This window comes from Moschus berezovskii, chromosome 5 (genome assembly GCF_049115385.1).
Source record: "Moschus berezovskii isolate FMDL1 chromosome 5, NW_MosBer_1.0, whole genome shotgun sequence".
NCBI lineage: Eukaryota > Metazoa > Chordata > Mammalia > Artiodactyla > Moschidae > Moschus > Moschus berezovskii.
The window spans coordinates 6,830,667-6,854,974 of record NC_142464.1 but is presented as its reverse complement, the minus strand read 5'-3'; the positions used below and the strand labels follow the sequence as shown (position 1 = coordinate 6,854,974).

The 24,308-nt window shown below is 38.7% G+C and overlaps 1 protein-coding gene across 1 annotated transcript in view; it reads right to left on the bottom strand.

Moving 5' to 3' along the window:
- MARCHF1 (membrane associated ring-CH-type finger 1) overlaps nt 1-24,308 on the bottom strand; it is a 688,453-nt gene that overhangs the window by 537,451 nt on the left and 126,694 nt on the right. Inside the window, exon 3 of the mRNA XM_088836140.1 lies at nt 2,080-2,089. Within this exon, the coding sequence (XP_088692266.1) occupies nt 2,080-2,089 (10 nt within the window). The remainder of the gene's footprint in view (nt 1-2,079; nt 2,090-24,308) is intronic.

Below are 24,308 nucleotides of genomic sequence, written 5' to 3'. Positions count from 1 at the left end.
CTCACATCCATACACGACCACGGGAAAAAACACAGCCTTGACTAGACGGACCTTTGTTGGCAAAGTAATGTCTCTGCTTTTTAATATGCTATCTAGGTTGGCCATAACTTTCCTTCCAAGGAGTAAGCATCTTTTAATTTCCTGGCTGCAATCAGCATCTGCAGTGATTTTGGAGCCCATATATTTTTAGTTTATGCAAGCTAATCTTTTTGGTATAAGAATATAAATTTTGAATGAGACATACTAAAATTATTTGTTTTTATCAGATGTTCATATTTAACTGATGTCATATATTTTTATATACTAAATATACCAATTTTATTTACCAAGAACTACTAGGAAATATCCAGCATAAACACTGTCAAACTAAGTTCTTTGCCTGCCCTGATCTAAGGAACAACTAATAAATCTTTGAAAAAGTAATGGATGAATGTTCATTTGTTGTTGTCTTTCAGTCACTCAGTTGTGTTTGACTTTTTGCAACTCCTTGGACTGCAGCACACCAGGCTTGCCTATCCTTCACCATCTCTCCAAGCTTGTTAATACTCATGTCTATTGAGTTGGTGATGACATCCAACCATCTCACTTCTATCGTCCCCTTCTCTTCCTGCCCTCAATCTTTCCCAGAATCCAGGTCTTTACTAATAAGCCAGCACTATACATCAGGTGGCCAAAGTATTGCAGCTTCTGCTTCAGCATCAGTCCTTCCAATGAATATTCAGGATTGGTTTCCTTTAGGATTGACTGGTTTGATCTCCTTGCTGTCCAAGGGACTCTCAAGAGTCTTCTCCAACACCACAGTTCAAAAGCATCAATTCTTCAACATTTAGCCTTCTTTATGGTTCAACTACTACATCCATATATGACTACTGGAAAAACCATAGCCTTGACTAAACAGAACATTTTTGGCAAAGTAATGTCTCTGCTTTTTAATATGCTGTCTAGGTCTGTCATAGCTTTTCTTCCAAGGAGCAAACATCTTTTAATTTCATGGCTGCAGACACCATCTGCAGTGATTTTGGAGCCCAAGAAAATAAAGTCTGTCATTGTTTCCATTGTTTCCCCATGTATTTGCCATGAAATGATGGGACAAGATGCCATAATCTTGGTTTTCTGAATGTTGAGTTTTAAGCCAACCTTTTCACTCTCTTCTTTCATCTTAATCAAGAGGCTCTTTAGTTGCTCTTCCCTTTCTGCCATAAGTGTGGTGTCATCTGCTTATCTGAGGTTATTGATATTTCTCCTGGAAATCTTGATTCCAGCTTGTACTTCATCTGGCCCAGCATTTCTCACGATATACTCTGCATCTAAGTTAAATAAGCAGGGTGACAATATACAGCCTTGACGTACTCCTTTTTCTATTTGGAACCAGTCTGTTGTTCCATGTCCAGTTCTAACTGTTACTTCTGGACCTGCATGCAGGCTTTGCAGGAGGCAGGTAAGGTGGTCTGGTATTCCCATATCTTTAAGAATTTTCCGCAGTTTGTTGTGATCCACACAATCAAAGGCTTTGGCATAGTCAATGAAGAAGAAGTAGATGGTTTTCTGGAATTCACTTGCTTTTTCTATTACCCAACGACGTTGGCAATTTGATCTCTTGTTCTTCTGCTTTTTCTAAATGCAGTTTAAACATCTGGAAGTTCATGCTTCATATACTGTTGAAGTCTAGCTTGGAGAATTTTAGCATTACTTTGCTAGCATGTGAAATAAGTGCAGTTGTGAGGTAGTTGGAACATTCTTTGGCATTGTCTTTCCTTGTGATTAGAATGAAAACTGACATTTTCCAGTCCTGTGGCCACTGCTGACTTTTCCAAATTTTGCTGGCATATTGAGACCAGCACTTTCACAGCATCATCTTTTATGATTTGAAATAGCTCAACTGAAAATCCATCACCTCCACTAGCTTTGCTTGTAGTGATGCTTCCTAAGGCCCACTTGACTTCACACTCTAGGATATCTGACTCCAGATGAGTGATCCCACTACCATGGTTATCTGGGTCATGAAGATCTTTTGTGTATAGTTGTTCTATGTATTCTTGCCACCCCTCTTACTATTTTTTGCTTCTGTTAAGTCCATACTGTTTCTGTCCTTTATTGTGCCCATTTTTACATGAAGTGTTCCTTTGGTATCTCTCATTTTCATGAAGAGATCTCTTGTCTTTCCCATTTTATTGTTTTTCTCTATTTCTTTGCATTATTCACTTGGGAAGGTTTTTTTCTTTTGCTATTCTTTGGAATTCTACACTCAAATGGGTATATCTTTCCTTTTGTCCTTTGCTTTTAGCTTCTCTTCTTTTCTCAGCTATTTTTAATGCCTCCTCACACAACCATTTTGCCTTTTTGCGTTTCTTTTCCTTGGGGATGGTCTTGATCATAGCCTCCTGTACAATGTCACAAACCTCCGTCCATAGTCCTTCAGGCACTCTATCAGATCTAATCCCTTGAATCTATTTGTCACTTCCACTGTGTAATCATAAGACATTTAATTAGCTTGAATGGCCTAGTGATTTTCCTTACTCTCTTCAATATATGTCTAAATTTTGCAATCAGGAATTCATGGTCTGAGCCACAGTCAGCTCCTGGTCATGTTTTTGCTTACTGTATAGAATTGTCCATCTTTGGCTGTAAAGAAAATAATCTGATTTTGGTATTGACCATCCGATGATGTCCACGTGTAGAGTCTTCTCTTGTGTTGCTGAAAGAGGGTGATTGCTATGACCAGTGCATTCTCTTGTCAAAACTGTTAGCCCTTATCCTGCTCATTTTGTACTCTAAGACCAAACTTGTCTGTTACCCCAGGTTTCTCTTGACTTCCTACTTTTGGATTCCATTCCCCTATGATGAAAAGGAAACATCTTTTTATTTATTTATTTTTTGGTGTTAGTTCTAGAAGGTTTTGTAGGCCTTCATAGAGCCTCTTCATCAGTCTCGGTAGGGGCATAGACTTGGATTACTGTGATATTGAATGATTTGCCTCGGAAATGAGCAGAGATCATTCTATCATTTTTGAGATTGCACCCAAATACTGCATTTGGACTTTTTTGTTGACTATGAAGGCTACACCACTTCTTCTAAGGGATTCTTGCCATCAGTAATAGATGTAATGGTCATCTGAATTAAATTCACCCATTCCAGTCCATTTTAGTTCACTGATACCTAAAATGTCAATGTTCACTCTTGCCATCTCCTATTTGACCACTTCCAATTTACCTTGATTTGTGGACCTAACATCTCAGGTCCTATGCAATGTTGTTCTTACAGCATCAGACTACTTTCACTGCCAGACACATCTGTAACTGTTCTGCTTTGGCTCAGACTCTTCATTCTTTCTGGAGCAATTTCTTTGGTCCTCTCCAGCAGCATTTTGGGCATCTACTGACTTGGGGAGTTCATCTTTCAGGGTCATATATTTTTGCCTTTTCTTTTTTTTTTTTTTTTGCTTTATTTTTTTTTTTTTTATTTTACAATATTATATTGGTTGGTTTTGCCATACATTGATATGAATTTGCCCCGGGTTTACATAAGTTCCCCCTTCTGAACCCCCCTCCCACCTCCCTCCTCCCTTTATCCTCCCTCTGGGTCATCCCCGCATGCCAGCCCCGAGCATCCTATAACATGCATTGACCCTGAACTAGTGATTCATTTCACATATGACAACATACGTATTTCAAATGCCATTCTCCCAAATCATCCCACCCTCACCCTCTCCCATAGAGTCCCAAAGACTGTTCTATAGATCTGTGTCTCTTTTGCTGTCTCGTATACAGGGTTATCATTTGCATCTTTCTAAATTCCATATATATGTGTTAGTATACTGTATTGGTGTTTTTCTTTCTGGCTTACTTCACTCTGTATAATAGGCTCCAGTTTCATCCACCTCATTAGAACTGATTCAAATGTATTCTTTTTAATGGCTGAATAATACTCCATTGTGTATATGTACCAAAGCTTTCTTATCCATTCGTCTGCAGATGGACATCTAGGTTGCTTCCATGTCCTGGCTATTATAAACAGTGCTGCAATGAACATTGGAGTACACGTGTCTCTTTCAATTCTGGTTTCCTCGGTGTGTATGCCCAGGAGTGCGATTGCTGGATCATATGGCAGTTCTATTTCCAATTTTTTGAGGAACCTCCACACTGTTCTCCATAGTGGCTGTACTAGTTTGCATTCCACACCAACAGTGTAAAAGGGTTCCTTTCTCTCCACATCCTCTCCAGCATTTATTGCATGTAGACTTTTGGATAGCAGCCATTCTGACTGGTGTGAAATGGCATCTCATTGTGGTTTTGATTTGCATCTCTCTGATTATGAGGGGTGTTGAGCATTTTTTCATGTGTTTGTTAGCCATCTTTATGTCTTCTTTGGAGAAATGTCTGTTTAGTTCTTTGGCCCATTTTTTGATTGGGTCATTTATTTTTCTGGAATTGAGCTGCAGGAGCTGCTTGTATAATTTGGAGATTAATCCTTTATCAGTTGCTTCATTTGCTATTATTTTCTCCCATTCTGAAGGCTGTCTTTTCACCTTGCTTATAGTTTCCTTTGCTGTGCGGAAGCTTTTGATTTTAATTAGGTCCCATTTGTTTATTTTTGCTTTTATTTCCAATATTCTGGGAGGTGGGTCATGGAGGATCCTGCTGTGATTTATGTCGGAGAGTGTTTTGCCTATGTTCTCCTCTAGGAGTTTTATAGTTTCTGGTCTTACATTTAGCTCTCTAATCCATTTTGAGTTTATTTTGGTGTATGGTGTTAGGAAGTGTTCTAGTTTCATTCTTTTACAAGTGGCTGACCAGTTTTCCCAGCACCACTTGTTAAAGAGATTGTCTTTTCTCCATTTTATATTCTTGCCTCCTTTGTCAAAGATGAGGTGTCCATAGATGCGTGGATTTATCTCTGGGCTTTCTATTTTGTTCCATTGATCTATATTTCTGTCTTTATGCCAGTACCATACTGTCTTGATGACTGTGGCTTTGTAGTAGAGCCTGAAGTCCGGCAGGTTAATTCCCCCAGTTCCATTTTTCTTCCTCAAGATTGCTTTGGCTATTCGAGGTTTTTTGTATTTCCATACAAATTGTGAGATTATTTGTTCTAGCTCTGTGAAAAATATCATTGGTAGCTTGATAGGGATTGCATTGAATGTATAAATTATTTTGGGTAGTATACTCATTTTTACAATATTTATTCTTCCAATCCATGAACATGGTGTATTTCTCTATCTATTAGTGTCCTCTTTGATTGCTTTCAGTAGTGTTTTATAGTTTTCTATGTACAAGTCTTTTGTTTCCTTAGGTAGATATATTCCTAAGTATTTAATTCTTTTCGTTGCAACAGTGAATGGAATAGTTTCCTTAATTTCTCTTTCTATTTTCTCATTATTAGTGTATAGGAATGCAAGGGATTTCTGCGTGTTGATTTTATATCCTGCAACTTTACTATAATCATTGATTAGCTCTAGTAGTTTTCTGGTAGAGTCTCTAGGGTTTTCTGTGTAGAGGATCATGTCATCAGCGAACAGTGAAAGTTTTACTTCTTCTTTTCCAATTTGTATTCCTTTTATGTCTTTTTCTGCTCTGATTGCTGTAGCCAAAACTTCCAGAACTATGTTGAATAGTAGTGGTGAGAGTGGGCACCCTTGTCTTCTTCCTGACTTTAGGGGAAATGCTTTCAGTTTTTCACCATTGAGGATAATGTTTGCTGTGGGATTGTCATATATAGCTTTTATTATGTTGAGGTATGTCCCTTCTATTCCCACTTTCTGGAGGGTTTTTATCATAAATGGATGTTGAATTTTGTCGAAGGCTTTCTCTGCATCTATTGAGATAATCATATGATTTTTATTTTTCAGTTTGTTAATGTGGTGTATTACGTTGACTGATTTGCGGATATTGAAGAATCCTTGCATTCCTGGGATAAAGCCCACTTGGTCATGATGTATGATCTTCTTAATATGCTGTTGGATTCTGATTGCTAGAATTTTGTTAAGGATTTTTGCATCTATGTTCATCAGTGATATTGGCCTGTAGTTTTCTTTTTTTGTGGGGTCTTTACCAGGTTTTGGGATTAGGGTGATGGTGGCCTCATAGAATGAGTTTGGAAGTTTCCCTTCCTCAGCAATTTTCTGGAAGAGTTTGAGTAGAATAGGTGTTAGCTCTTCTCTAAATTTTTGGTAGAATTCAGCTGTGAAGCCGTCTGGACCTGCGCTTTTGTTTGCTGGGAGATTTTTGATTACAGTTTCAATTTCCGTGCTTGTGATGGGTCTGTTCAGATTTTCTATTTCTTCCTGGTTCAGTTTTGGAAAGTTGTATTTTTCTAGGAATTTGTCCATTTCTTCCAGGTTATTCATTTTATTGCCATATAATTCCTGATTATCATACTGTTCGTCAGGTTCTCAAAGCAAGAATGCTGAGGTGATTTGCTATTCCCTTCTCCAGTGGACTATGTTTGGTATGTCTTTGATGTATTTAAATTGTATATACCATGATAACTAACCATTTTCTTTGGCAATTTATGTACTGGAATAAAAAAGAAGAGTTCCTCATTTATTCAATGAGGGAGAAATCCCTGATTTAATAGTTTTTTAAAATATGTTTGAACAATTGTTTCTGACTTAGGAGATTGATAGTGATCGTCAGATGTGTCCATTACCTAGTAAAGTAGTCCAGGGAAGTATTAGTTTGTAGGGTGATCCAACGTAAGTGGTACCCTAAGAGGCCCTCCTAGGGTCCTGTTAGACCTGGAAACCAAATCCCTACTTAGAGTATTTTTTAAAAGAATGGTTAAAGCAGTCTTATATTAAGAAACCACAATACTTATAAAATAATCTCTACTGCTACCTGAATATAGAATGTTTCCTTTTCTATTTTAAAATGTACTTTATTTTATGACCATATTAGAACATTCCTTCATTTTTATTAACATTCTAAATGCAAGTTTAAAATGGAGTATCTGAGCCTCTCTTCTCTCTGAGAAGTCATGGGGACAAATATGATAACCCAGCAACTCTGACTACACCTCCGTCCCGTTACCCTCATCTCTCTTGTTTGTTAAGAGACCTCAGTTCCAAGATATCTTGGTACCTGAGAAAGTCACAGGTGCTGCTGCTGTCACATAGGTTTCAAAACATCACCGTCATGGAACCGATTGATTTCAAATTATCGTGAACACATTGAATGAGATCTCTTTCATTTTTGTTCCAAAACTGCATTCATCAAATTTGCAAACCTTCTATGCATATTCAGTCGTTCAGTTGTGTCTGACTCTTTGCAACCCCACGGACTATAGCCCACCAGGCTCCTCTGTCCATGGGATTTCCCAGGCAAGAATAATGGAGTGGGTTGCCATTTCCTTCTCCAGGGAATCGTCTCGACCCAGGGATCAAACCTGCATCTCCTGTGGCTCCTGGATTGGCAGGGGAACCCTTTTACCAGAGATCTACCTGAGCAAACTTCTATAAATATAGCAATTTGCCAGGAGACAGACCAAGCCAGAAGATAAACATTTTATATACACATTTTAAAATAGTTAATTGTTGAAAAAAGAACTTTTCTTAACAGTCAATATTAAAATGAATGCTAAAGCTGTTTTACTTTTAAAGATTTTTAAAGATATAAGAAAACTTCAGAAAAATTTAGTGACTATCATCTTAAAGCTAATGCTTCAGTCTCCAGGAGTGAAAGGTACTCTCTTCTGCAGTTGGTGATATTTGGGGATAATTTTGGGAAAGTGTTCTATTTAAATCAGTGGGGGTCCAAAGTAGAACAAATGAGACAGTGTGCAGGGCTTAGGATGTAAAACCATAGGTATGTACACATATGTAGTAATAGAGAAAACTAAGCTCTATTAAGCATTACTAGTAAGTGGCTGTGGAGAAGGCAATGGCACCCCACTCCAGTACCCTTGCCTGGGAAATCCTATGAATGGAGGACCCTGGAAGGCTACAGTCCACGGGGTCACGAAGAGTGAAACATTTCTGAGCGACTTCACTTTCACTTTTCATGCATTGGAGAAGGAAATGGCAACCCACTCCAGTGTTCTTGCCTGGAAAATCCCAGGGAAAGAGGAGCCTGGTGGTTGCCTTCTATGGGGTCGCACAGAGTCAAACACAACTGACGTGACTTAGCAGCAGCAGCAGCAGTAAGTGGCTGACACTAGCATCCTCATGCAGTTTGTTACATGCACCATGTCATCCCGCATTCTGGAGGGAATGATATCCCTCATAAAGAAGAGTGGACAGGCCTCACTCAGCCATTTAATTTCAGCATATTTCAACCTGCCTTTGTTTAAACATGTCCTGTAAAATGGATTTCAAGGATATTTATTCTGGTTTAGTAAATTAACCTTCATTCATTACTTAAGTGGTTTATAGCTAACTTAAAAGAAACCAGAGATTGAAAATAAACAAAAAGTAGCACAAGTCAAAAATTATGGTAAAGAGAGATAGCAATCCCTTCATCAGGCACATTACAAAGTGTGGATGATTTAATCACACCTTAAACGGAGTTACAAAAACAGCAGACGGTAAGACTGTGGTTTGAACCCTGCTTCCCATCCTTTATCACCAGATATGTGTTTTATACAGTCTATGCACTGTAATGATCCTTAAATGCAATAAGCTTATTGTATATAACTTATTGAGGCTTCTCTGGTTGCTCAGTGGTAAAGAATGCTCCTGTCAATGGAGGAGACATGGGTTTTATCCCTCAGTTGGAGAGATCCCCTGGAGAAGGGATTGGCAACCCACTCCAGTATTCTTGCCTGGGAAATTTCATAGACAAAAAAGCCTTGTGGGCTACTGTTCATTGGATTGCAAGAGTCAGAAAATGATTTAGTGACTAAACAACAAAAGTAGTATAGCTTACTAACAAATGTAACAAAATAAAATATATTTGGAAATCTGCAATTAAAAAAAAAAGCATTTTGACACCCTTAGATTAAGCTATAGTGAGGCTGTTTGTAAAAAAAGTGGTAGCTATACTTTACCAAAAATCACTGAAATCCTGAAATTAAGTAAGATCAATTTAGTAAACAGACAAAAAGGTGGGGGTTGGAGATTTCTCTGTTCATATAGAGAAAAAATGTAGAAAATGCAAATGTAATTGAAGGAGGAAAGATCTTTGTGACAGGAGAGAATGTACAGAAGATTTCTCACTTCTAAAGTGAAAAGCAAGTAACATTTACTTTGAGGATTTCAAAAAAGGGGGGGCTTTTGTCAGGAAAGAATCTGAAAGATGCTAACCAATTAAAACCCCCAAACAATATAAAATTTTGGGCACAAGGAACCCTCTTCCTATGAAATGAAGAGGTATTTTTAAAGGAAAGATGAAAAAAATCAAGGATTATCTAAATTTTTGCTCTGAATCCTCTTCCTACCCTGCCCTACATTCACATGTCAGAAAGACTTCTCCATTTTAACACTTTCAAATACCACAGTTTCCAATCCAGAACTCTCCCTTGAGTATTTCTATCTGGATTAATTCTTTACTCAATATATATTTATTGGCGATCATCCCAAAACTTTGTCCTTAACAAGGGAACACACGCATCTTTGTATCCCTGCCTGTGTGAGAATTTCTCATGGCTAATTGATAAACTGCAGTCTGGTTTCACTTATCTGATTAATTAATTCAAAGTCCACTCCCAAGAAATGAATAAAGTATTGGTATATGTTCCAATGCATTTTATAAGCCCTTAAGGCTGAGGTTCAGACAGACAGTTGGAAATAAATCAAGACAAAAGACTTCTGCAGGTTTCTTGGGAGATAACCTGGTGCCCTCTTCTTGGAGAGCATAATATTGCGCCAATATCTTCACTGTTCTGTATGCAGCAAGCACTATTTTGTTTTTGCTGTTAAATCCCTGCCCTATATGCCAGACACCGTGCTAGATGCTGAGGGTGCAAGATCATTCAAAATGATTCCTGTGATTGTAGCAACTATTAAACATGATATAATAAGTGCTATTTCAATTCTGAATTGATGCTTTACCTGAGTTTCAAAAACAAGTTGGTGTTAATGAGGAATCAGGAAATGACATATGTAAGAAAATGGAAAATCTGTTTTCTGGTCTTTGGCCCCATCCCTGGTCCCAGGCTCCTAAAACCCTTGTAATTTCCTAAGTGATAAGAGCTTTAGACGCATCAGCTATTCTATGAGACAACTCAGTGTGGGCTTCTGCATGGTTTCCATAAGGGGACTGGTTACCAGAAAGACCAAGGCATAATTAGAAGCTTGGAATTTTCAGACTCATCCTCCAGGGAGGAGAGAGGGACTCAGGTGGAGTTAGTAATCCCACGTGCCTACATGAAGAAGGCATCATAAAATTCCCCATAGTACAGGTTTCTAGGAACTTCCACGTGGTTCAATGCAGCCACATCCTGGGAGGGTGATGCACGCCAGCTTCATGGGGACAGCAGCTTCTGTGCCCAGGACCCTCTCAGATCTGGTCCTATATATCTCTTCATTTGGGTGTTCATTTATATCCTTTATCAGATCTTTTAATAAGCTGGTAAATGTGTTGTCCTGAGTTCCATGAGCTGTCCTAGCAGATTATTTGAACCAGCAGAGGGGGTTGTAGCCAAATCAAACAGAAGGTGTTGGTAACCCAGGGGATCTATTATTTGTGATCCGCATTTGAAATGGAAAAGGAGCATTCTTATAAGATTGAGCCTTCAATCTGTGGGATCCCTGGGTTGGGAAGGTCCCCTGGAGAAGGAAATGGTAAACCACTCCAGTATTCTTGCCTGGAGAATCCCATGGACGGAGAAGCCTGGTAGGCTACAGGGGTCGCAAAGAGTCGGACACGACTGAGTGACTGAACGGAATGGAAGGAAACGCCATCTAAAGGTCGAAAAGAGTTACATTGTAGGACACCAAGCTGGTACCACAGAGCCTTGCTTGTTGTAGGGAAAACTCCCACACATCTGGCATCAGAACTGTTGTGAGTATGACAGCAGTGTGACAATAAAACAAAGACCCAAAAGGAGAAACTGTTGGCTTTTGAAATACAAAATTTTAGGAGAAGGAAATGAATGCAGAAGACAGAGTGATCTGGAATGACATGCTGTGTTCTGGAGATACAAATAGTTTATCATAATTTATGACATTTATCATAATTTATGTTTTATATATCATAAATATTACATCAAATAACAAGTGACATTTACAGTCTTTATCATGTACCACACACTGTTCTAAGTGCTTTATGAATATCAAACCATTTCATCCTCTAGTAATCCTATGAGGTGGATATAATTTTTATATCTACTTTAAGGATAAAGAAAAGAGATACTGAAAGGTTAAATATTTTGCTCAGATAGTCTTGGAGTCAGGACTCAAACCCAAGGTGTGGGAGTCCAGAGATTTCACCTTTAACAAAGAGGCTACATAATATAACATTTTTTATGTATTTCTACTGAACTGTAAATGTAATTAGAACAGGAACTTTGTCTTATCACTATGTAATACAACCAAACACATTCGAAAAATACATGTTACATGCTGGAGGAGAAAAGGCCAATATAATAACAGATGGACAAAAGGGTTTTTTTTTTTTTAATTTCTCAGACCTTAGTCACAGGATTGCTCGAGTGTCTCCTGAGTGACATTTGTTCCTCCCTCACATGCAATGAAATCATGTCCTGACCCTATTTCCCTTTTATACTATATTTCTTAGTCCAGAAGGCCTGCACACCCTAGCTGGTGACTCTGACCATTGTATCACCCTCTCTTTACATGTCAGCACATGTCCTTATAACACATCCACCTTTAAGTAATTATTACCAAACAACTAACTACAGATCAAAAAGAAACCTTAATAAAAAATACCATTGCTTTTTTGTTACATTTTAAATGTAGAAATGCATCCTGCAATTTCTGATGTTTTTGTGTCAGAATTAGGAAATGAAAAGAATTTTCTGTGTTTATATTTTAAAATATTCAGGATGTTTGAAATTTTAAAATGATTCCCCACGTTTTCATTATTTTTGTTCCTTTGCTTTTTAAATCCCAATAAAAGGCCAGAGGTGGCTTCCAGGTGGCTATACTGGTAAAGAATCTGCCTGCCAATGCAGGAGACCCAAGAGATATGAGTTCTATCCCTGGGTCAGGAAGATCCCCTGGAATAGGAAATGGCTATCTACTCCAGTGTTTTTGCCTGGAAAATGCCATGGGCAGAGGAGCTTGGCAGGCTACAGCCTATGGAGCAGCAAGGATTCGGACACAACTTAGTGACTGAACACAACTTTAAAGTCAATCTGACTGAGATCAAGCCCTGACCTTTGATCTCCATTAATTGTGCAACTTTGGGTAAATTACTTGATCTATCAGTGCTTCAGTTTCCTCATCTAGAAAATGGGAAGATAATGCTTTCTTCACTGGGTTCTTAGAAGAACTAAAAATGAGTTAATATTATGTAAAACCCTTACAGCTATGTCTGGTTAATTGCCAACATTGTTTAAACAGTTAGTATTATGCTCAATTTTTAAATAGAAGTATACTTGATTCACAGTGTTGTGTTAATTTCAGCTATACAGCAAAGTAATTTACTTATGCATACATATATATATATATCTTTCTCAATTTTTTCTTCTATAGGTTATTATAAAATATTTAGTATAGTTCTCTGTGGTATATAGTAGGTACATGTTGTTTATCTATTTTATATATAGCAAATTTTATGTTAGAGTCCTAATTTATCCCTACCCTCAACCCCTTTTACCTTTGGTAACCATAGGATAATCATTTGTATCATATTTTAGATTCCACATATAAGCAATATCACATGATATTTGTCTTTCTCTTTCTGACTTATTTCACTTAGTATTATAATCTCAGGTCCATCCATGTTCCTGTAAACAGCATTACTTCATCTTTTTTAATATTCCAAAGTACACATACTTATGCAATAAAGTGTATTTGCAGTACATTGTAAACATTTATACAACAGAATATTACTTATCCATAAAAAGTAATGTACTCATTTTTTAAGGTACAGCAAATTTACTAATTCATTTATTCAATAAAGATGTATTTGGACCCTACTATATTCTGGGCCTGTTTCTGGCAATGCAAATGCAACAGTGAATCAACAGTTTGATCCCAGTTATGTGAGATACTTAAAATAGTCAAATTCATAGAATACATTTGTAGGTGCCAGAACCTGAGGGATGGGGCAGGGAGGGGGAAGGGGGCTTAATATCTAATGCATACAGGTTTTCTGTTTAGGAAAGTGAGGAATTCAGGTGATTGATGATGATGATAGCTGTACAGCAATGTGAATGTACTTTGTGCCACTGAACTGGCACTTAGTCAAATATGGTCAAAATAGCATGTTTTATATTATACGACTTTTGCCACAATAAAAATAAAATTAAAAAAGAAAGCATCCCTGTCCTAAGAAGCTTACATTCTATTGGGAGGATATAGACACTAAACAGATGTGTCAATATAAGTATGTTTGCTGGCAATAAGAGCTGTGGAGATAAATCAATGCCTAGAAATCAGGAAAGATGGTTGGGAGTTGGGGGTGTTATCTAATACAGAGTAGGCAGTAGATAGCTGAAGGAAGTGGGGAAGGGAGTACAGCTTCAAAAGGAAGAATATTTCCTAATGGAGTGTATGTCATATTTCACTCAGGAAAACAGAAACCATTCTTTGTATTCCAAGTATGAAGTGTTTTCATATGTCACTAGAAACTTGCATAAGCTTTGGAAGGGCTGGAGAGAGAAGGTTGGGGAATTTCTTGCCAAAGATGGTGGCCACCAATACTAAATAGATTTTTACAAACTGAAGTTCTTAAGGGTTTAAATCACTGTGAATCTCAAGAACTCCAGAAGCTCTACTGGTATACTCCTTCCAGAACCATCTGTGGTAAGAGGTTTTAAGAAATGTGATGCTGATGAAAGTTTAGTGAGGATAGAAAAGGGAAGGTAAAAACAGACATCTCTGCATACAGAAGGAATGGTGAATGCAAAGAGAACATATCTGGTAATGTTCTAGGAAAACCAAGAAAACCAGTGTGTCCAGAGCAGAGGGAGACCCTGAGCATGGAATGTGTGGGTCATGGGAAGTAGCAGTGAATGAGACAAGGAGCATAAATTTAGCTCTGTAACAAAAGATTTGCTCTAATTTCTTTGGGTACTGAGAAGCTTATTGAGCTAAAGACAGTGAAAAGTAGTAAGATCAATGGATTCAAGGTCTAAAGGGAGGATATTTTAAAACTGGTGGAGATGAATTCTATAGACAGTGAGCTAAAAATGCAGGTAGTTTCTGGTCAAGGGGAGATATACAGGGCAATGAAATTAAGCAGGATGTATAGATATTGTTAATGAAAAGGTCTAGCCATCTGTATGTCTTCTCTGGAGAAATGTCTGTTTAGTTCTTTGGCCCATTTTTTGATTGGGTCATTTATTTTTCTGGAATTGAGCTTCAGGAGCTACTTGTATATTTTGGAGATTAATTCCTTGTCAGTTGTTTCATTTGCTATTATTATCCCCCATTCTGAAGGCTGTCTTTTCACCTTGCTTATAGTTTCTTTTGCTGTGCAGAAGCTTTTGATTTTAATTAGGTCCCATTCGTTTAATCAGAGAAATGCAAATCAAAACCACAATGAGATACCATTTCACACCAGTCAGAATGGCTGCTATCCAAAAGTCTACATGCAATAAATGCTGGAGAGGGTGTGGAGAGAAGGGAACCCTCTTACACTGTTGGTGGGAATGCAAACTAGTACAGCCACTATGGAGAATAGTGTGGAGATTCCTCAAAAAACTGGAAATAGAACTGCCATATGATCCAGCAATTGCACTCCTGTGCATACACACTGATGAAACCAGAATTGAAAGAAACACATGTACTCCAATGTTCATTGAAGCACTGTTTATAATAGCCAGGACATGGGAGCAACCTAGATGTCCATCTGCAGACGAATGGATATGAAAGCTTTGGTATATATACACAATGGAGTATTTTTCTGCCATCAAAAAGAATGCATTTGAATCAGTTCTAATGAGGTGGATGAAACTAGAGCCTATTATACAGAGTGAAGTAAGCCAGAAAGAAAAACATCAATACAGTATACTAAAACATATATATGGAATTTAGAAAGATGGTAACCTTAACCCTGTATATGAGACAGCAAAAGAGACATAGGTGTATAGAAAAGTCTTTGGGACTTTGTGGGAGAGGGTGAAGGTGGGATGATTTGGGAGACTGTCATTGAAGCATGTATATTATCATATGTGAAACGAGTCACCAGTCCAGGTTCGACGCATGATACAGGATGCTTGGGGCTGGTGCACGGGGATGACCTGGAGGGAGGATATGGGGAGGAGGGAGGTGGGAGGGGGGTTCAAGAAGGGGAAACACATGTACACCCGGGTCGGATTCATGTCAATGTATGGCAAAACCAACCAATATATTATTGTAAAGTAATTAGCCTCCAATAAATAAAAAGAAAGAAAATGTCTAAGCTGCACTGTTTAGGACAGTAGCCACAGTCAGTTCAGTTCAGTTCAGATGCTCAGTCGTGTCCAACTCTTTGCGACCCCATGGACTGCAGGACACCAGGCCTCCCTGTCCATCACCAATACACGGAGTTTACTCAAAATCATGTACCTTAAGTCAGTGATGCCATCCAACCATCTCATCCTCTGTCTTCCCCTTCTCCCCCCACCCCCCTTCAATCATTCCCAGCATCAAGGTCTTTTCAAATGATTCAGTTCTTCACATCAAGTGGCCAAAATATTGGAGTTTCAGCTTCAGCATCAGTCCTTCCAATGAATATTCAGAACTGATATCCTTTAGGATGGACTGGTTGGATTTCCTTGCAGTCCAGGGGACTCTCAACAGCATTCTCCAACACCACGATTCAAAAGCATCAATTCTTTGGTGCTCAGCTTTCTTTATACTCCAACTCTCACATTTATACATGACCACTGGAAAAACCATAGCTTTGACTAGATTTGACTTCCTTGGCAAGGTAATGTCTCTTTAGTCTAGGTTGGCCATAACATTTCTTCCAAAGAGTAAGCCTCTTTTAATTTCGTGGCTGCAATCAACATCTGCAGTGATTTTAGAGCCCAGAAAAATAAAGTCTGAAACTGTTTCCACTGTTTCCCCATCTATTTCCCATGAAATGATGGGATCAGATGCCATGATCTTAGTATTCTGAATGTTGAGCTTTAAGCCAAACTTTTCACTCTCTTCTTTCACTTTCATCAAGAGGTTCTTTAGTTCTTCACTTTCTGCCATAAGGGTGGTGTCATCTGTATATCTGCGGTTATTGATATTTCTCCCAGCAATCTTGATTCAAGCTTGTGCTTCCTCCAGCCCAGCGTTTCTCATGATGTACTCTGCATATAAGTTAAATAAGCAGGGTGAAAATATACAGCCTTGACATATTCCTTTCCCAATTTGGAACCAGTCTGTTGTTTCATGTCCAGTTCTCACTGTTGCTTCTTGACCTGCATACTGACTTCTCAGAAAGCAGGTCACGTGGTCTGGTATTCCATCTCCTGAAGACTTTTCCACAGTTGTTGTGATCCACACAGTCAAAGGTTTTGGCATAGTCAATAAAGCAATTGAACATCCTTTGGATCATTGAAAACACAAAAGAGTCCCAGAAAAACATCTATTTCTGCTTTATTGACTATGCCAAAACCTTTGACTGTGTGGATCACAACTGTGGAAAAGTCTTGGGAAAGCTTGAACATCTGGAATTTCATGGTTTCATATGGTTGAAGCCTGGCTTGTAGAATTTTGAGCATTACTTCGCTAGCATGTGAGATGAATGCAATTGTGTGGTAGCTTGCGCATTCTTTGGCATTTCCTTTCTTTGGGATTGGAATGAAAACTGACTTTTCCAGTCCTGACTACTGCTGATTTTTTCAAATTTGCTGACATGTTGAGTGCAGCACTTTCACAGAATCATCTTTTAGGATTTGAAATAGCTCAACTGGAATTCCATCACCTCCACTAGGTTCGATTGTAGTGATGCTTGCTAAGTCCCACTTGATTTCTCATTCCAGGATGTCTGGCTCTAGATAAGTGATTACACTATCATGATTATCTGGGTCATGAAGATCTTTTTTGCATAGTTTTTTTGTGTATTCTTGACACTTCTTATATCTTCTGCTTCTGTTAGGTCCATACAATTTCTGTCCTTTATTAAGCCCATCTTTTCATGAAATGTTTCCTTGGCATTTCTAATTTTCTTGAAGAGATCTCTAGTCTTTCCCATTCTATTGTTTTCCTCTATTTCTTTGCATTGATCACTGAGGAAGGCTTTCTTATCTCTCCTTGCTATTCTTTGGAACTCTGCATTCACATGCTTATATCTTTCCTTTTCTCCGTTGTCTTTTGCGTCAATTCTTTTCACAGTATTTGTAGGCCCTCTTCAGCCATTTTGCCTTTTTGCATATTTTTTCCTTGTGGATGGTCTTGATCACTGCCTCCTGAACAATGTCACAAGCCTCCATTCATAGTTCTTCAGGCATCTGTCTATCAGATCTAATCCCTTGAGTCTATTTGTCACTTCCACTGTATAATCATAGGGATTTGATTGACGTCATACCTGAATGGTCTAGTGGTCTTCCCTACTTTCTTCAAGTCTGAATTTGGCAATGAGGAGTTCATGATCTGAGCCACAGTCAGCTCCCAGTCTTGTTTTTTGCTGACTGTATAGAGCTTCTCAGTGAAAGAAAGAAAGTTGGGGCTTCCCTGGCAACTCAGAGGTTAAAGCATCTGCCTGCAATGCAGGAGAGCTGGGTTCAATCCCTGGATTGGAAAGATCCCCTGGAGAAGGAAATGGCAACCCACTCCAGTATTCTTGCCTGGAAAGTCCCATGGACAGAGGAGCCTGATGGGCTATACTCCACGGGGTAGCAGAGTCGGACACGACTGAGAGACTTCACTTTCTTGCTCTTTCTATAGAGTTTCTCCATCTTTGGCTGGAAAGAATATAATCAATCTTATTTTGGTATTGACCATCTGGTGATGTCCATGTGTAGCATCTTCTCTTGTGTTGTTGGAAGAGGGTGTTTGCTATGACCAGTGTATTCTCTTGGCAAAACTCTATTAGCCTTTGCCCTGCTTCATTCTGTAATCCAGGGACAAATTTGCCTGTTACTCCGGGTGTTTTGGATTCCAGTCCCCTACAATGTAAGGATATCTTTTTTGGGTGTTAGTTCTAGAAGGTCTTTGTAGGTTTTTATAGAACCTTTCAACTTCAGCTTCTTCAACATTACTGGTCGGGGTAAGAAGTGGCAACTGTGTGATCCTGCACAGCGCTGTGGTTACTATGAGAAGATAACCCACATCCGAGGGCAGAGAAGCCCCAGCAAGACGGTAGATACTGGAGAGTTGGCTGTGTGGTGCTGGAGCACTGAGTGACTTTGAGGAGATACTCCATGTCCAAGGGCAAAGGAGAAGCCCCACAAGATGGTAGGAGGGGTGAAACTGCTTTTAGAATTAAACCCTGTGCTTGCCAGAGACGCTCAAAGGGCTCAAACATACCTTGCACTCACCAGGACCCAGAGACCCCACAGTAGCCACAGTGGCTATTTAAATTAGTACAAATTCAGTAAGTTTAGAATTTGCTTCCTTAGTCACATTGCCTGCATTATCGTGCTTAATAGCACACGTGGCTTCTGCTTACTTGTCTTACTCTATTTCAGCTGCAATAATGCACTGCCATTCTTTGGAGGGGTTAACCAACAACTATTTATCTCTCAGTTTTGAAGCCTGTAGAAAATAAATGTATGTACATCAAGGAGGGGAGGGAGGGGATAAAATGGGAGATCGGGAATGATATTTTTACACTCAGTTCAGTTCAGTTCAGTCACTCAGTCGTGTCCTCGACTCTTTGTGACCCCATGAATCACAGCACGCCAGGCCTCCCTGTCCATCATCAACTCCCGAAGTTCACTCAAACTCATGACCATCGAGTCAGTGATGCCATCCAGCCATCCCATTCTCTGTCGTCCCCTTCTTCTCCCGCTCCCAATCCCTCCCAGCATCAGAGTCTTTTCCAGTGAGTCAACTCTTTGCATGAGGTGGCCCAAGTATTGGAGTTTCAGCTTTAGCATCAGTCCTTCCAATGAACACCCAGGACTGATCTCCTCAAATAGGTAACTAATGAGAACTTAATGTATAGCACGGGGGGCGGGGGGGGGGGTGGGGAAAGTGGAATCCTTAGAAAATATATTGTTAACCTTAAAAATGCATTCCAATATACAGGAGGTATAGAAAAACACTATTTGATTTTACTTACACAAGGTATCTAGAATAGTCAAATTCATCAGTTCAGTTCAGTTCAGTTCAGTTGCTCAGTCGTGTCCGACTCTCCACGACCCCATGAATCACAGCACGCCAGGCCTCCCTGTCCATCACCAACTCCCGGTCAAATTCATAGAGTAAGAAAATATATTGGTAGACGCCTGGACTTGAGGGCGTGGTGGTCGGGAGGGGAAATAGTGACAGTGTTTAATGGGGACAGAGTTTAGGAGGGTGAAAAATTCAGGAGATGGATGATGGTGACAATTGCACAACAATGCGAATGTACTTAGTGCCACTGAACTCTACAGTTAAATATGGTTAAAATATTATGTTTTATATTATGTGATTTTACCACAATAAAAATTTGTTTGTTTGTTTGTTTATTTTTAATATACCAGCAGACTCAGACTCACCAGAGAAATTGCTTCCTGGCTCATAGATAGCCATCTCCTTGCCTTATCCTCACATGGCAGAAGAAATGAAGCTCTCTGAGAACTCCTTTATAAGTGCACCAATCCCATTCCTGGAGACTCTACCCTTGTGACCTAATCACCTCACAGAAGCATCACATCCAAATACCAACACATTGGGGATTAGGTTCCAACATATACATTTTAGGAGACAACCATTCAGTCTACAGTACTACTGAATCGATAGCATAGACACAGAACACCCTCACCACTACAGAAAACTCTATTGAACAGAACTAATATAAAGCATAGGCATAGGAAGAGACAACTCAGGATGGAGACTTGGATATTGGAGAAGGAAAAAGAAATAAAACACAAGAGTTTTGGAAACATCAATCACTGTAGGAACCATTTTAAAAAGAGATACCAATTTTATACAGGATAGAAAACAATTTTGACAGTATTCAGGGGCTGATATGTTCCAAGGAATAAGGGGGATAGATTAATTGGCCTATAGGTGATTATAAGCAAGAGCGGTGTTATGTGGTATATTTTGATACTATGAGCTTCAATGCTAGTGTTTTTTAGGGAAGAGGGAAGCATGGGGTGAACTGAAAGGAATTAGGAATTATATTACATAACAGAGAAAGAAGTGAGGAATGGCTTATCAGCAATTTCCTTACCTGGGGCACTAGCTCATGACATTACATGTTTTCTGTTTAAATGCTCAGAGCATATTCTACTTTCTTAATTAGACAGATACACATTTGCATTTATCAATCTTCTATTTATTATTTACTTTTTAATTTTTTACTGAATTTTTGGTAAATATGTGTGACACAGTAGACTTGCTTTTTATAATGCTTGTGTCCTTTTAGATTTACAAGATTGTTGGGAGAAATATCAATAACCTCAGATATGCAGATGACCCCATCCTAATGATAGGAAGTAAAGAGGAACTAAACAGCCTCTTGATGAAGGTGAGAGAGGAGAGTAAAAAAGCTGTCTTAAAACTCAACATTCAAAAAACTAAGATCATGGCATCCAGTCCAATAATTTCATGGAAAATAGAAGAGGGAAAAGGAAGCAGTGTCAGACTTCGCTTTATTGGGTTTCAAAATCACTGCAGATGGTGACTGCAGCCATGAAATTAAAAGACATTTGGTCTTTGGAAGGAAAGCTATGACAAACGTAGACAGTGTATTACAAAGCAGAGACATCACTTTGTTGACAAAGGCCCATACAGTCAAAGTTATGGCTTTTCCAGTAGTCATTTATGGATGTGAGAATTGCATCGTAAAGAAGGGTGAGCATCTAAGAATTGATGCTTTTGAACTGTGGGGCTGGAGAAGACAGACTGCAAGGAGTTCAAACTAGTCAATTCTAAAGGAAATCAAACCTGAGTATTCTTTAGAAGAACTCATGGTGAAGCTGAAGCTCCAATATTTTGGCCACCTGATGTGAAAAAAAGCCAATTCATTAAAAAAGGCCTTGAAGCTGGGAAAGTTTGAGGGCAGAAGGAGAAGGGGGCAACAGTGGATAAGATGGTTATATGGCATCAGCAACTCATGTTCAAGAGTTCGAGCAAACGAACGACAGAGAAGTCTGCATGCTGCAGTCCATGGGGTCACAGAGTTGGACATGACCGACAAACTGAACACCAAGAACAGATGTACAATATCTAAATTCTGGAAATATCATTAGCCTAGGAAAAACCAGCTCTCTGTCATCACTGGTAAAATTTCTGTTAGATCTCATGGATGTCAAACCCAGCCTTTTTTTTTTTTCTTCCTTTTCTTTCTTTTGCTTCCTAATTCAACATGAGGACCAGACAAGTGTTTAATAAACACACACACATACAAAGAAAATTTTGTTAGGCAAGTTTGAAATATGTTACTCATTATAATTATTTTAATTTTCTTATTTCATACTATTAGTATAATTAACCTATGTTTTAAACACCAGAGACAAAAGCAAACTTGAAAGCCCAGAGGACAACGTGTGAGGAGAGTAACGGTCACCAAAATACTGTCAGCAGCAACTTTGAGAGCTCTGCTGTACATGTTTTCGCAATAATTATATCTGTGCTTTATCTTGGCAACGTACAAACAGCAATTAAATTTTCACACTGAGAAGGTGAGTAATTGTCTTCCTGGTTTCTTGCCTGGGTCGCATGGAGATAAATGACTTTACTAGCTCACATGGTGAATAATTTTAACACCTGACTGTCTGTGAGAAAATCTGGAATAAATAGTGCCAACTAAAGAACACAAAACTGAGATTCCTAATTTAATTACTTGCACATTATTCCTATTTTGTGTTTGTTTCCTCATTTTTAAATGTTAAAATAAATTTCCAATGAATATAGATCTATAACATATATTCTCAAATATGTTTCACAAAGGGATACTTTTGCCTATGGAAATTTGTGAACTCTCAAGGTACAAAAATGAAACAAAAGACTGAAAATGTGGTCATCACAGCATAGGCCAAGCAGAAGCTTTCCACCGCTCCCCTGAAATGCATGCCCCACTCCTTCAAAATGGACCCTTTCTCCCCTGAGGGCTGGACCTGCTCCCCACTAGGAATTAGTGGAGCTTTGATTCCCTTCATCTTCTCAGGGCTAACTTGAGTAATAAGAGCTAACGCAGGTTAGGGCAGAAAGCACAGCACACTGCCCTGCACTTTGCTTCTTCTTCTCTGATATTCATGTCTTGATAACCATCTACTCAGGATGGCAAACAGTTGCCATTCAAGTCTGTGTCCTGCCTTGCACTTCACTTTCGATACTTTGGCCACTTGATGTGAGCTGACTCATTGGCAAAGACCCTGATGAAGGCAGGAGGAGGAGTTAGAAAAGGGAATGACAGAGGATGAGATGGTTGGATGGCATCACTGACTCTATGGACATGAATTCGAGCAAGCCCCTGGAGTTGGTGATGAACAGGGAAGCCTGACGTCCTGCAGTCCACGGGGTCACAAAGAGTCGGACACGACTGAGCAACTCAGTTCAGTCGCTCAGTCGTGTCTGACTCTCCGCGACACCACGAATCACAGCACACCAGGCCTCCCTGTCCATCACCAACTCTCGGAGTTCACCCAAACTCATGTCCACAGAGTTGGTGATGCCATCCAGCCATCTCATTCTCTGTCGTCCCTGTCTCCTCCCGCCCCCAACCTTTCCCAGCATCAGAGTCTTTTCCAGTGAGTCAACTCGTCGCATGATGTGTCCAAAGTATTGCAGTTTCAGCTTTAGCATCAGTTCTTCCAATGAACACCCAGCATTGATCTCCTTTAGAATAGACTGGTTGGATCTCCTTGCAGTCCAAGGGACTCTCAAGAGTCTTCTACAACACCACAATTCAAAAGCATCAATTCTTCGGCGATCAGCTTTCTTCACAGTCCAACTCTCACATCCATACATGACCATGGGAAAAACCATAGCCTTGACTAGACGGACCTTGGTTGGCAAAGTAATGTCTCTGCTTTTTAATATGCTATCTAGGCTGGTCATAACTTTGCACTTCACCAAACATCAAATGAGACTGTCTGTTTTTATCCTGTCGCCTTTCAATGAAGTAGTAAAGGGTATCCACAGATTAAAATAAACAAAAGTTTAAAAAAAAAAATCCTCAGCCCATTGGCATCTTAACAATTTAATTTTGAACATGTACAAATAAAAAGTAAAAATGTTAGATGGCCTCATCTGTTTACTGAATTTCACACTTTTTACAGTCAACAAAGGAAATAGCAGTGAAAAGCATGAGCACCATATCATCTAAAGCAGTGATCTAAAACATTTCTTTGTTAAATGCTCCTTTATTCACTTGTTCTTTCTTTGGTTCACTTATTACCTACATTAGAAATGCAGGTAATATACAGAAGATAAATGAGTTGAACTCCCATGTTTGAAATTAAACCAAACCTTCAATTTGCTCACAATTTAGTCACATAGCCCACTGAGGCTTTATATAGTTTGGCTTTAAAGTATGCTCCTTAAGAAATCTGCTGCTTGAGTTGGCAAGGTTCAAGCTGCTATAATGGTCATCTCTTAGCAAATACCTGTCACAAATAATACAGGTAAAAAGTGGGGAAAACTATATTAAATGAGCTTCTTTGCAAAAAATTATTGATGTGATAACACTATATAGAAAACCCTAAGGGCGTCATACAAACATTTAGAACTAATAAATGAATTCTGTAACACAGTAGGATACAAAATCAATATACAGAAATTAGTTGTATTATTTTACATTAACAAAGAAATATCAGAAACAAAAAGCAAAAAATAAAATCCCCTTTAGAATTATATCCAAAAAAAAAAAAATAATAATAATAAAATACCTAGGAATAAACCTAACGAAGAAAGTGTAAAACCTCTACATTGAAAATTCTAAAACTATATAAGAAATTTAAAATGATGCAAATAAATGGAAAGATACCTTATGCTTAGATTGAAAGAATTAATATTTTTAAATGGACATAATACCCAGAGTTATTTATAAATTTATTGTAATCTCTATCAAATTACCCATGATTTTTTCACAGAACTAGAACAAATAATGCTAAAATTTATATGAAATCAGAAAAGACACAGAATTGCCAAAGCAATCTTGAGTGAAAATTAC